This window comes from Hemitrygon akajei, unplaced genomic scaffold (genome assembly GCF_048418815.1).
Source record: "Hemitrygon akajei unplaced genomic scaffold, sHemAka1.3 Scf000096, whole genome shotgun sequence".
Lineage (NCBI taxonomy): Eukaryota > Metazoa > Chordata > Chondrichthyes > Myliobatiformes > Dasyatidae > Hemitrygon > Hemitrygon akajei.
Window position 1 is genome coordinate 2,350,119 of NW_027331982.1, and position 13,335 is coordinate 2,363,453.

At 43.8% G+C, this 13,335-nt stretch overlaps 1 protein-coding gene across 1 annotated transcript; it reads right to left on the reverse strand.

The window, feature by feature from the left end:
• Positions 1–309: 309 nt before the first annotated feature.
• On the reverse strand, positions 310–12,208 carry LOC140722995 (uncharacterized). The gene is made up of 2 exons (XM_073037616.1): positions 12,170–12,208; positions 310–3,227 (listed from the first exon to the last, which is right to left on the reverse strand). The coding sequence occupies exon 2, from the start codon at positions 2,803–2,805 to the stop codon at positions 1,162–1,164; it is 1,644 nt and encodes a 547-aa protein (XP_072893717.1). The 5' UTR covers positions 2,806–3,227; positions 12,170–12,208; the 3' UTR covers positions 310–1,161.
• Between the last annotated feature and the right edge of the window lie 1,127 nt (positions 12,209–13,335).

Genomic DNA, 13,335 nt, shown 5'->3' on the forward strand with positions numbered 1-13,335 from the left:
GGGACTTCCCCAATGAAATCGATAATTAATGACTACGCCCCCATAGCTGTTCAGATCCCGGATGCAGGACCCAATTTTGTTATGAATCGTAAAACTTCAGAAACGAATCAGCACCAATAGACTACACCTGGAACAACACACACAAAATGCTGGTGGAACACAGCAGGCCAGGCAGCATCTATAAGGAGAAGCACTGTCAATGTTTCAGGCAGTCCTGACGAAGGGTCTTGGCCTGAAACATTGACAGTGCTTCTCCTTATAGATGCTGCCTGGCCTGCTGTGTTCCACCAGCATTTTGTGTGTGTTTGAATTTCCAGCATCTGCAGATTTCCTCGTGGAGTCTACACCTGGAGTCTGTTTTTGATGTTAAAACTATCTTTATTAGAATCTACTTATAATATAGTAACTTAAGCAAGATAAACAAAAGTTAACAGTGTTATGTGTATATATGTGTGTAAATATAAATCCAAAACTATTGAGCTTGGGGGAAACAACGTCTGGAGTCTTGAGATGGTAAATTATGAAAGTTCAGTTCAACCACAGAATAGGTGATGAGAGAGATATTTGTAATCCAGGGTAAATGTCAAGGGAAGGCAATTATGTCGAATTCCACAGGTTCCATGGTGGTAAAACAAGAGAACAGTCACTGTAGATTTTATCTGTCATCCTTCCAAATCCACATACGAATTATCACCCAAAGTGACTTGTCACAAGGCGTATCATCTTCAAATGAATTACCACACCACACCCAGGCAAGGGTTAACACATCAGTGGTCTTCATAGGATACCCCAAATCAGATCCACTCCTATCGATTAAACGAGGTGACAACCACACATTCGATGTACGCTGAATCGATAATTAACCCACACTTGTGGGCATAGGAAAATTCCAAACAGTGACCCTTGGCACCTATTTCCCTTGTTTCGATCCTTCCATTTTTCCTCATTCATCTCCGTCTGACTCTGAGTGTCTGTGTCCTCAGTTAAAACTAAACAAGCTGGGAGTGATGTAAACAAGCTGCAAGTCAGACTGATTCACCTTCTTAATCTCTCTCTCTCTCTCTTAAAATGACAGTCCACAGCAAACAAAACCTAGGGATTCATAACAGCTGACTGGTGTGCCAGTAGTTGGGATGACTGAGTGAATCCTTTCCCACATTCTCAGCAGGTAAATGGCTCCTCTCCAGTGTGAACTCGCTGATGTCTCTGTAGTGTGGAAGACCGAGTGAATCTCTTCCCACATTCTGAGCAGGTGAATGGCCTCTCTCCAGTGTGAACTCGCTGGTGTTGCAGAAGGTGGGATGACAGAGTGAACCGTTTCCCACATTCTGTGCAATTGAACAACTTCTCACCGGAGTGAACATGCTCATGTCTCAGTAGGGTGGAAGACTGAGTAAATCCCTTCCCACATTCTGAGCAGGTGAATGGCCTCTCCCCATTGTGAACTCGCTGATGTCTCTGTAGCTGGGATGACTGAGTAAATCTCTTCCCACATTCTGAACAGGTGAATGGCTTCTCCCCAGTGTGAACTCGCTGGTGTTTCTGTAGGGTGGATGGATCAGTGAATCCGTTCCCACAGACTGTGCAGGTGAATGGCCTCTCCCCATTGTGAATTCGCTGATGACTCTGTAGTTGGGATGACTGAGTAAATTTCTTCCCACATTCTGAACAGGTGAATGGCTTCTCCCCAGTGTGAATTCGCTGGTGTTTCTGTAGGGTGGATGGATCAGTGAATCTCTTCCCACAGAATGAGCAGGTGAACGGCTTCTCCCCAGTGTGAACTCGCTGATGACTCAGTAGTTGGCATGACTCAGTGAATCTCTTCCCACATTCTGAGCAGATGAAAGGCTTCTCCCCAGTGTGAGCTCGCTGGTGTCTCTGTAGGGTGGATGAATGAGCGAATCTCTCCCCACAGACTGAGCAGGTGAACGGCCTCTCCCCAGTGTGAATTCGCTGATGACTCTGTAGTTGGGATGACTGAGTAAATCTCTTCCCACATTCTGAACAGGTGAACGGCTTCTCCCCAGTGTGAATTCGCTGATGACTCTGTAGTTGGGATGACTCAGTGAATCCCTTCCCACAGACTGAGCAGGTGAATGGCTTCTCCCCAGTGTGAACTCGCTGATGACTCTGTAGGTGGGATGACTGAGTGAATCCCTTCCCACATTCTGAGCAGATGAACGGCTTCTCCCCAGTGTGAACTCGCTGATGTCTCTGTAGGGTGGATAACCGAGTGAATCCCTTCCCACAGTCTGAGCAGATGAATGGCCTCTCCCCAGTGTGAACTCGCAGATGACACTGTACTTGGGATAACTGAGTAAATCCCTTCCCACATTCTGAACAGGTGAACGGCTTCTCCCCAGTGTGAACTCGCTGATGACTCTGTAGGGTGGATGAATCAGTAAATCCTTTCCCACATTCTGAGCAGGTGAACGGCTTTTCCCCAGTGTGAACTCGCTGATGTCTCAGTAATTGGGATGACTGAGTGAATCCTTTCCCACATTCTGAGCAGGTGAACGGCTTTTCCCCAGTGTGAAGTCGCTGATGTCTCAGTAGGCTGGATAAGTCACTGAATCCTTTCCCACATTCTGAGCAGGTGAACGGCTTCTCCCCAGTGTGAACTCGCTGATGTACCAGTAGGTTGGATGACTGAGTGAATCCCTTCCCACAGACTGAGCAGGTGAACGGCCTCTCCCCAGTGTGAACTCGCTGGTGATTCTGTAGTTGGGATAAATGAGTGAATCCCTTCCCACAGACTGAACAGGTGAATGGCTTCTCCCCAGTGTGAACTCGCTGGTGAGCCATTAGGTCAAATGACTGAGTGAATCCTTTCTCAGAAATTAAACAGATGACCAGCCTCTGCCCGGTGTGATGTGAACTGACTGGTGTGTCCACAGGTGGGAAGACCGACTGAACCCCTTCTCACACACAGAACAGATGAATGGCCTTGCCCAGTGTGAACTTGCTGATGTACCTTCAATTGTGATAACCGAGTGAATCCGAGTGAATCCATTCCCACTGTCTGAGCAGGTGAACAGCCTTTCTCCTGTGTAAAATGACAGGCTTGCTATTTGGTCAAATGACCAATTAAATCCCTCTCCACAGTCTGAGTAGGAAGGATGGTCGATTGAATCTCTTGCTCCGCTTCTTAAATATCCAGACAGAGACAGCAAAACTGGTGTGCCGTGTTTGAGATTCCCGGCGACAAAATCCTTCTCATTTTTATCCTGTGAAAAGATTTACAAAATCCATCAATGGGTTTAGGACAACATTTCAGATGAGATTACTTGAGTTGCCAAGGTTTGATCTGGTATCACACTGTTACAGTGAGGTTCAACGAAAGTTGGACAGAGAAAACATCTCCTGACTGGGCAGAGTGCTGGTATCTGGAATGACCAACAATTCTCTGATGCTCTTCCTGTCTCTATAAGAATGGGGCATTTCTGCCGTCTCCGATTTGTGACCTGGCTCAGTTTGACTCTCTCCATTGGTATTATTCCCTGTTCCTGCTGAGCTGCAAGGGTGCCTGGCCCCATAGTAACTGAAACAGTCTCACGCAAATTGTCTTTGTGGATGTACATCTAGGATTTTCTTTTATGTATTATTAACTGAAAGTGCTACAGTTTTAACACCATATAAAAAAATTCCTGCTGAGATGAATGGTTGGTCCGCACAGCTGCTAAAAGGGGTTAGAGTGAATTTTTGTAATATTTCAGGTTCTTGTAGAAAAGTACAACACAGAAACAGGTCCTTTGGGTCATCTAGTCTTGTGCTGAACTATTTAAACTGCCACTCCCACACCCCTACCATCCAGGTACCTACACGAGCCTCTTAAATGTTGAAATCGAACTCGCATGCACTACTCGGGATGGCTGCTCATTCCAAACCTAGATGACCATCTGTGTGAAGAAGTTTCCCCTCATGTTAACGTTTCACCTTTCACCCTTAACCCCTAGCCACTGGTTGAAGTCCCACCCCCATCTCAGTGGAGAAAGCCAGCTTGCATTTACACTATCTATGCCCCTCTACCACAATCAAATCTCACCTCGATCTTCTACATTCCAATTAATAAAGTCCTGACCTGTTCAATCTTTCCTTATAACCCAAGTCCTCCAAACTTGGCAACATCCTTGTGAATTTTCTCTGAAATCTCTGAATCTCTTTTAAATCATTCCTGTAGGTAGGTGACCAAAACATCACACAATACTCCAAATTAGGCCTCTTTTACAAGTCAACATAATATCCATCTATTGTCAGTATTTGGTTCATGAAAGCCAATGGGCTAAAATCTTTTTTTCCTTCACTATCTATCTGTGATACCACTTTCAGTGAATTAAGGACTTGTATTCCCAGGTCCCTTTCTTCTAAAACACTCCTCCGTGCCCGACCAGTCACTGTGAAAGACCTCCCTTGGTAGGTCATACCAAAGTGCAACAACTCACACTTGTCTGCATTAAATTCCAATTTCCATTTCTCAAACCATTTTTCCCAGGGGGTCCAGATTGCACTGCAAGCCATGATAGTCTTCCTCGCTGTCCACTACACCACCAGTCTTGGTGGTCATGAATCTGCTAATCCAGTTAACCACACTATCATCCAGATTACTGATACAGATGACAAACCACAACAGATCCAGAACTGATCCCCGTGGCACACCACTAGACACAGGCCTCCAGTCAGAGAGGCAACCATCTGCTACCACACTCTGGCTTCTCCCAAAGACAGTGTCTCATCCAATTTACTGTCTCATCTTTAATGCTGAGTAACTGAAACTTCTTGACCAACCTCCCATATGAGACTTTGTCAAGTGCCTTGCTAAAGTCCATGTAGACAACATCCACTGCCTTGCCTTCATCCACTTCCCTGATAACTTCCTCGAGAGACTCTATAAGATTGGTTAGACATGGCCTATCATGCACAAAGCCATGCTGTCTATCTTTAATCAGTCCACATCTATCCAAATACTTATATTTCCGGTTCCTGCATATACGCTCCAGTAACTTTCCCACTATTCACTAATAGTCACCACTCCGTGGGTTTGGAGATTTCCCTTGAATGTCATAGAATCATAGAAATCTATAGCACGTTACAGACCCTTTGGCCCACAGTGCTGTGCCGACTTTTAACATACTCTAGAAACTGCCTGGAGTTTCCCTAGCGCATAGCCCTCTATTTTTCTGAGCTCCATGTAACTATCTAAGAGAGTGTTAAAAGTCCCTGTTGTATCTGCCTCGACAACCGCTGCTGGCAGTGCATTCGACACATCCAACACTCTCTGTGTAAAAAACCTACCCCTGACATCCCCTCGGCATATATTTCCAAGCACCTTAAAACTATGCCCCCTCCTGTTAGCCATTCTAACGCTGGGAAAAAATCCTCTGGCTATCCACACACTCAATGCCCCTCATCATCTTATACACCTAAAAAAGGCTCTAAGCATAAACAAGGAAATTGTACATTGCTTTGAGGATTTGTTAGAAGTAAACAAAATTATCAGGGTATAGATAGGGTAAATGCAAGCAGCTTTTCCCACTGAGGTTGGGTGGGACGACAACCAGAGGTCATGGGTAAGTGGGGAAGGTGAAAATTTAATGGGAACATTTGGAAAAGTTCTTTGCTGAAATGGTCGTGAGAGTGTAGAATGAGATGTCAGCACTAGTGGTGAATATGAGCTCGATTTCACCATTAAGAGAAGTTTGACAGGTACCTGGATGGTAGGGGTATGGAGGGTGATGATCCCGGTGCAGGTAGTTGCATTGGAGAGCTTAAATGATTTTGTGGCATTGACTAAATGGGCCAAACAGCCTGTTTCTCCACTGAACTTCTCCATGTTTCTGTGACAGAGAAGCTGGCCAAACGTGTTTGGAAGGGAAAAGGTAGGAGTGACAACGGAGCAGCAATGGCTGGAGTTTCTGGGAGCAATTCGAGAGCTGAGTGATCGATACATCCCAAAGACGTGGAAGCATTGGAAAGGCAGCAGGGCACAACCGTGGGTTAAATGAGAATCCAAAACCAACATAAAAACAGAGAGGGCAAACAAAAGAGCAAAAGACCATTAGGAAGCTTTTAGAATCCAACAGAAGACAACTAAAGGAAAGTCAGATGAGTTCGGGAGTGGAATTATGAAATGGTTGTCATTAATGAGTTTTGGTTGCACCCAACAGTCCCAGGGCCTCAATATCTCTTGAAAACCAAGATTCCCTGCACTAGTTACCATTCAACTTTTATTTTGTCAGACACATACAAACTCTACACTCTTAAAATTTCACTTCTGAAGAACTCCCACTTACCAAGTACTCCTTTGTTAAAAAACATCCTGTCCCAATTAACACTTGTCAAATCCTTGCAAATATCATAAAAATTGGACTTTCTCCAATTTAGAATCCCAAGAGAGGTCCAGGCCTCTGTTTCTCTGTATTTACTTGGAATCTCATGATCAGTAGATACAAAGTGTTCCCATACACTAATTTCTGTCACTGGCCCTAGATCACTTCCCAATAGCTTATTGCACACTTCTACATCGGGAATTTTACATACTGATTAAGGTAGATTTGATAAGCTCTACCCCATCTAGTCCTTTTACAGCCTAGGAGTCCAGTCAATAAATGGAAAGTTAAAATCACTCACTTTATCAACCTTTGTTTCTTGGCATAGTCCGCAATCTCCCTACAGATTTGTTCCTTGAAAATCCCTCAGACTGTTGGGCTAAGGACAAGTCGAAGTAATGGCTACAATATCATAACTTCATGCCCTGAGGTCTGAACGACATCTGTTTGGTGTCAAAAAAACAACCTTGCCCTCAATGTCACTGAAAGAAAGGAGCTGGCTGTAGACTACAGGAGAAATGGAGACAGGCTGACCCAGGATCTGGGGTTGAGAGGGTGAACAGCTTTAAGTTCCCTGGCATACACAACACCGAGGATCTCACCTGGTCTGTACATACTGGCTGTGTGGTGAAAAAGGCACAAATGTGCCACTTTCACCGCAGGCGGTTCAGGAAGTTTGGGATGGGGCCCCAAATACTAACAACTTTCTACAGGGGCAATATTGAGAGCATCCTGACTGGCTGCATCACTGTCTGGTATGGGTGCTGTACTTCACTCAGTCACAGGACTCTGCAGAGAGTGGTGCGGACAGCCCAGCACAAATTTAGATGTGAACTTCTCACTATTCAGGACATTGACAAAAACAGGTGTGTAAAAAGGGCCACTGTGTAAAAAGGATCATTGGGGACCAGAGTCACCCCAACCACAAACTGTTCCAGCTGCTACCATCTGGGAAACGGTACCACAGCCTGAAAGCCCGGACCAACAGGCCCAGGGACAGCTTCTTCCACCAGGCCCTCTGATAGATTAATTCATGCTGATACAATTGTACTTTTATTTATCCTGACTGTCCTGTTGTACATACTATTTATTATAAACTATTATAAATTTCACATTGCACATTTAGACAGAGATGTAACATAAAAATTTCTACAACTCGTGTATATGAAGGATGTATGTAATAAAGTCAATTCAATTCAATTCAACCTCTCCACTATCTGTTCTGTCATTCTGGCTCCAATCCTCCCTGCAACTTTAGTTTAACCACCCACCCCACAGGGGAGCACTAGCAAGCCTTGCCACTAGGATATTAGTCCCCTTCCAGTTCTGTTCCCCTAACTAACAAATCCCCTATCACCCCTTTGACTTTCCTCTGCCAGGTAATCCCCCCCAACAGTTTCTAAAGTGGTCCACCTGTTGTTGTGTGGGATAGCAACAAAAGTACTCTGCAATGGCTATTTAACCTCATCGTCCTTCCTGACTCTCACCCAGTTTCCGGTGTCCTGCACGTTGGGTGCAACTCACCTCTCTTCATCTCATATCTATCATACCCTCCGACGCTTGGATGATGCGGAATTCATCCATTTCCAGCTCCAACTCCTTAAAGAGCAGCTGGATATATACCTTCTACGTGAGGGCATCAGGGACACTGGAGGTCTCCCTGCCTTCCCACCAATGTCCCCTCTAATTTGTAATGACCGGTGTGTGCAAAAATCTTGTGCTGTACAATTTTTACCCAGTGACAACAACATGTGCAAACTGAATTTTATAAAGAGAGGTATTCATTTCAACAGCGAGCAAATCACTGTCAGTAAGAACGTTAATCTCCTCTGGGCTTGATTGAGTTCATCTGCATTCTCATACAACCTATGTAACAGGTTAATGAAGGATTTACTCGCCACAGCTTTGGCAAACCACCTATTTGTGATCTTCTTCCTAAACAATGCTTTAAATTTCAGATTTCCAAATATCACTCCACTTCTTCCCACTTGAAAATTCTCCAGCAACTCTTGCATCACCACAATGTACACAGTATTGTACATAAATATTCCCTCTGAACCCTCCCCCAATGACTGACGGTGGTGAACTCAGTGATGGCAATGCCAATGAATATGAAGGGAAGGGCAGTAGTCTGTCTCACCGGAGTCTGGCACATTTGTGATCTAAAAGCTACTTGTTGGCCAGGGCAAAGGTGTTTGATATCATTATGTAGCCAGACAGAATTGGTGGAAGCATGTTCTCACCGGTAGAAAAGTGCAGACCGAGCGGAGGTAGAACAAGCAACACACACAAAATGCTGGAGGAACTCAGCAGGCCAGGCAGCATCTATGGAAAAGAGTACTAATGCTAGATAGATAGATAGATAGATACATTATTCATCCCCATGGGGAAATTCAACATTTTTTCCAATGTCCCATAGACTTATTGTAGCAAAGCTAATTACATACAATACTTAACTGTTTAAATACATTGAATGGTAACTTCAGCTCAGTCCTAACCCCGGCACCTTGACATATCCTACCCCTGGCGGTTGAATTGTAAAGCCGAATGGCATTGGGGAGTAATGATCTCTTCATTCTGTCTGAGGAGCATTGCATCGATAGCAACCTGTCGCTGAAACTGCTTCTCTGTCTCTGGATGGTGCTATGCAGAGGATGTTCAGGGTTTTCCATGATTGACCGTAGCCTACTCAGCGCCCTTCGCTCTGCTACCGATGTTATACTCTCCAGTTCTGTGCCCACGACAGAGCCCGTCTTCCTTACCAGCTTATTAAGATGCGAGGCGTCCCTCTTCTTAATGCTGCCTCCCCAACACGCCACCACAAAGAAGAGGGCGCTCTCCACAACTGACCTATAGAACATCTTCAGCATCTCACTACAAACATTGAATGACGCCAACCTTCTAAGGAAGTACAGTCGACTCTGTGCCTTCCTGCACAAGGCATCTGTGTTGGCAGTCCAGTCTAGCTTCTCGTCTAACTGTACTCCCAGATACTTGTAGGTCTTAACCCGCTCCACACATTCTCCATTAATGATCACTGGCTCCATGTGAGGCCTAGGTCCTCCAGCAAATTGTGTGTGTTGCTTGAATTTCCAGCATCTGCAGATTTCCTCTTTGTGATTGGAGGTAGAACAAAGATGATTTTCTCAACTGGTGATGTAAAAGATTTTAGAGCCATAGAGTAGAACACTACAGCACAGTACAAGCCCTTCAGCCCTCCATGTTGTGACGAGCCATTTAAACCTTAAAAAAAAGTACTAAACCCATACTACCCCATAACCCTCCATTTTCTTTCATCCATGTGCCTGTCCAAGAGGCTGTTAAATACCCCTAATATTTTAGCCTCCACCACCACCCCTGGCAAGTCATTCCAGGCACTCACAACCCTCTGTGTAAAAAAAACTTACCCCTGATGTCTCCCCTAAACTTCCCTCCCTTAATTTTATACATATGCCCGCTGGTGTTTGCTGTTGGTGCCCTGGGAAACAGGTACTGAATATCCACCCCGTCTATGCCTCTCATAATCTTTTAGCCCTCTATCAAGTTCTAGACCTTTCAGATTATTTCACATTTCATAAAGATTGAAACAGAATATCCTGAAACACACTGTTCAAAAGTGCTGGCGTTCAATCCACTTGGTGCATTGGCTCATAACATTTTTTGGGTGTATGTTTGTCAGAAACACATCCAACAGATTTCCCATCAGAAGTGCAGGTAAATTCTGGACCTGATTTCAAATGAACCACTGAGCACTCTAAAGAAAAAGGTGCTGCAGTGGCCGATTTCTCCCTTGTGCTTTTATTTTTAGTGTGAACTATGTAACATTGATGGTGATTAATGATCATTACTTTCAGGCGACAGCCCTCCAAACCTGTGACTAACCACAGTAAAACTTAGTGAACCTGCCATGGTTGGGTCTTGGGTGTCGGACTAGCAGATTTTCTGTATTATTAGATGTTCTCATATTAATACATCATACCTCACTTCCAAATCACTGTTTTTAGACATCACATTATAGAATGATGTGTTCCACATAACTTGCAAGTTTAAAAGGAGCTCAGAAAATAAGGTCAAAGTAAGTTTCAAAGGCATCTGGGAAACAGAAACGTGCAAGTTTAAAGGGAGCGGAGATACCTGACTGACCTGCATGAGGTGTTGAGCTACCTAAAATGCATTCTTGAATGTATAATGTAGATTTAAAGCAATAATTTGATTTAAATTATTTTATTAAATACACATTATCTTGGATCTCTTAATTGCAATTCACATTTAATGTAGGATTAACCTTTCTGCATTTGGATAACTACAATTTTTGTTCTTTTCTTTCGAAAAATGCAGTCACATCATAACACTATTCAAACTTCGGACCCAAAGTCTTTTTCCCCCTTTTATTTTTTCCCAGGAAAAAAAAATACTATAAACTTTTTGCTATTTAAAATTGGTAACATTTATCAATTCATGCTATTGTTTAAAATTAAATTGCTTAACTCCCTGAAGCAAACTTGGAAGTTCACTAGCTAATAAAGATTTGAACAAAGAGGATTGTATATTTTACATACAAAGCAGCATAATATCAATGCTCCTACATCATAAATTGGGAGATGAATATACACATCCCAAACTTATTAGGTATTTGGACTCAATTTTTCCCACAGATGGTGAACTGCTAATCTTGGCTGGTTCATCAGGCACAGCATGGAGTAGATCTGAAGGGAGGTGGGGTGGTTTGTGTATTTGCAGCAGTGCTGGGAGGAAAAATCAGCATGAATGATGAATGTCTTTAATATCCCTTCCTATAAAATGCTCTACAAATGTCTCACACTTATTTGACCTTGAGCTTTTTTTAAAACCATATTACACTTTAGTCAGGAATACTTAGAATTTCAACATCTCTTTTCCAGCGAAAATAATAAGTGGGAAGGGGTATAATTTAAAGATCCTATATATTCAGTTTAATCCACCCCATTCTAATGAAATGTTTATTCAGTTATTCATGCTATTGACAAGGCTCTGAATAAAGCAAATGAGGACCAATAGGTGTGGTCCATTCTTACAACCAGTTTGATGGCATAATTTTAAACTCAGTTCTCCATGTCTTCACATTTAGGAGCAGAATCACAAGAAGAGGTGGCAAATGACCAGGTGGTAAAATTTCCTTTCCAATTCCATTTGAAAGTACTGTCTTAGTCTTCAACAATACTGTCCTGTGGATATCCAGTAAGTGTGCTCTGGAAGTCCAACCCAAAGTAGAATCCTTGCTAATCTACAATGCTAGCACTGTACCTCACCATACTTTATGTCTGGTAATTTAGCCAAGATTCCTATTTTCTAATCACAGGAAAGACTAAGTGTTAATTTAAAACAAAGGCTAAGATTTAAACTTTCATCTTATGGTGATGATCATCTAATGTTATACTGCTTTTCCCTATATAAAAGGGGTGATAGATAAGTTTGTGGCCTAAGGTTGAAGGAGTCAATTTTAGAAAATCTAGCACATCTATTGTTCAACATAGTCCCCTCCTACATTTACACACTTAGTCCAGCGGTCGTGGAACATACGTATCTTGGACCTCCAGAAAGTGTCCACAGATGGGTTTTGTTCCCTTTCTCCGAGTTCCTAATCCTTGCATTTAGATAGCTGGAGCTCAGCTCTGTCTGAGAGATCCATCGGTTCCCATTCCCTCATCAGCCGGCAGCTCCCCGAGGTCCGTGTACGGATAGTGGGGCTGAGAGAGAGGGAAGAGGGCAGGACTGTCCCGGGATTACTGGCCACGGTGTCAGAAATTCACAGGAATCGTCCCGAAGTCGGAGTTTAAGATAAAAACACAGAGAATTGCTCTTACCTGCATCCGACATTTTAAAAGCCTTCTGTGTTCTGCACGCTTGCGTGATACTCGGGGACGTCATCGGCCTGACGCCTGCGCAGTTCATCAGTTCTTCAGTGCCTGACAAAAATTCCTACCGCAGGGCCGTATGGGTAATAACGGTGCCATTAAACATTCCTTGAAGCACCGGTTCAATGTCCATATCTCATTCTTTTTCGGGTGTATAGAAAAAATCTGCAGCTCTTTTAACGCAGAAAGCGGCTCACGTAAACAATGTACTCAATATCAACGTGTATCTAATGCCAAAGTAAAATGCAGATATAAAACAGGAGATTCTGCAGTTGCTGGACATACAGAGACGCTCACACACAAAATGCTGGAGGAACTCTGCAGTTCAGGCAGCAACTAAGCAGCGGAGTACACAGTCTAGGTATGCTGAAGAGGCTCGGTCTAAAAGTTGTTTATTTATTCCTCTCCACAATTGTTGCCTGATCTTTTGATTACCACCAGTATTTTGCAGAAACTAACCATCTTTTTTTTTTGGGTCAACCAGTTTCCAAATTTTTCTGATCTTCCTTTTGTAGCCATATCCTGCTGGTCTGTTTCCTCTTCCTCCTCGTAAAATCTAGACCATTCTCTCTCTGGAGCCCCAAAGCCTGACTCAGGCTGGCAACACTTTGGTTTCTGATTCTGCAACACCGAAGTTTCACTCGCTAGTCTGCTGTCAGAATTTAGAGGTGCATTGTGTTGCGAGATCGCAGATTCGTTTAGTGTGAGTGTCGCTTTAAGTGCCTGAGTGAGGCGGGGCTGTGACGTCACACACGCGCTGCAGCAGAGACAGTGGGGGGGGGGAGAGAGGGAGGGGAGGGAGAGGGAGAGGAAGAGAGAGAGAGTGAGAGACTTCAGCTTGTCACTGCTATGCCCAAAAGATTAGGTTGATCATCGGCACACAGTGCACAACGGATGTGTGACTGTCACTTCGTATCATCCATATGTGTGGATTTGTTGCAGTATCCTGTGGTATCACTTTCGTTGGCCCTTACCTGGAATCGGGGTGTTCTGTGGTAACCACTTGAAGACGATATTCCTGCCACTGTCACCTGGTGATATTTCTAAGTGGATTTCGGAACTAATCGACGGATAAGATCTTCGGCGACTGTTATTTCGTTTACCCAGCGTGGAAT

Coding starts and splice junctions, on each gene's coding strand:
- LOC140722995 (XM_073037616.1), bottom strand. CDS start 2,805: ATGGCTCACCAGCGAGTTCACACTGGGGAGAAGCCATTCACCTGTTCA.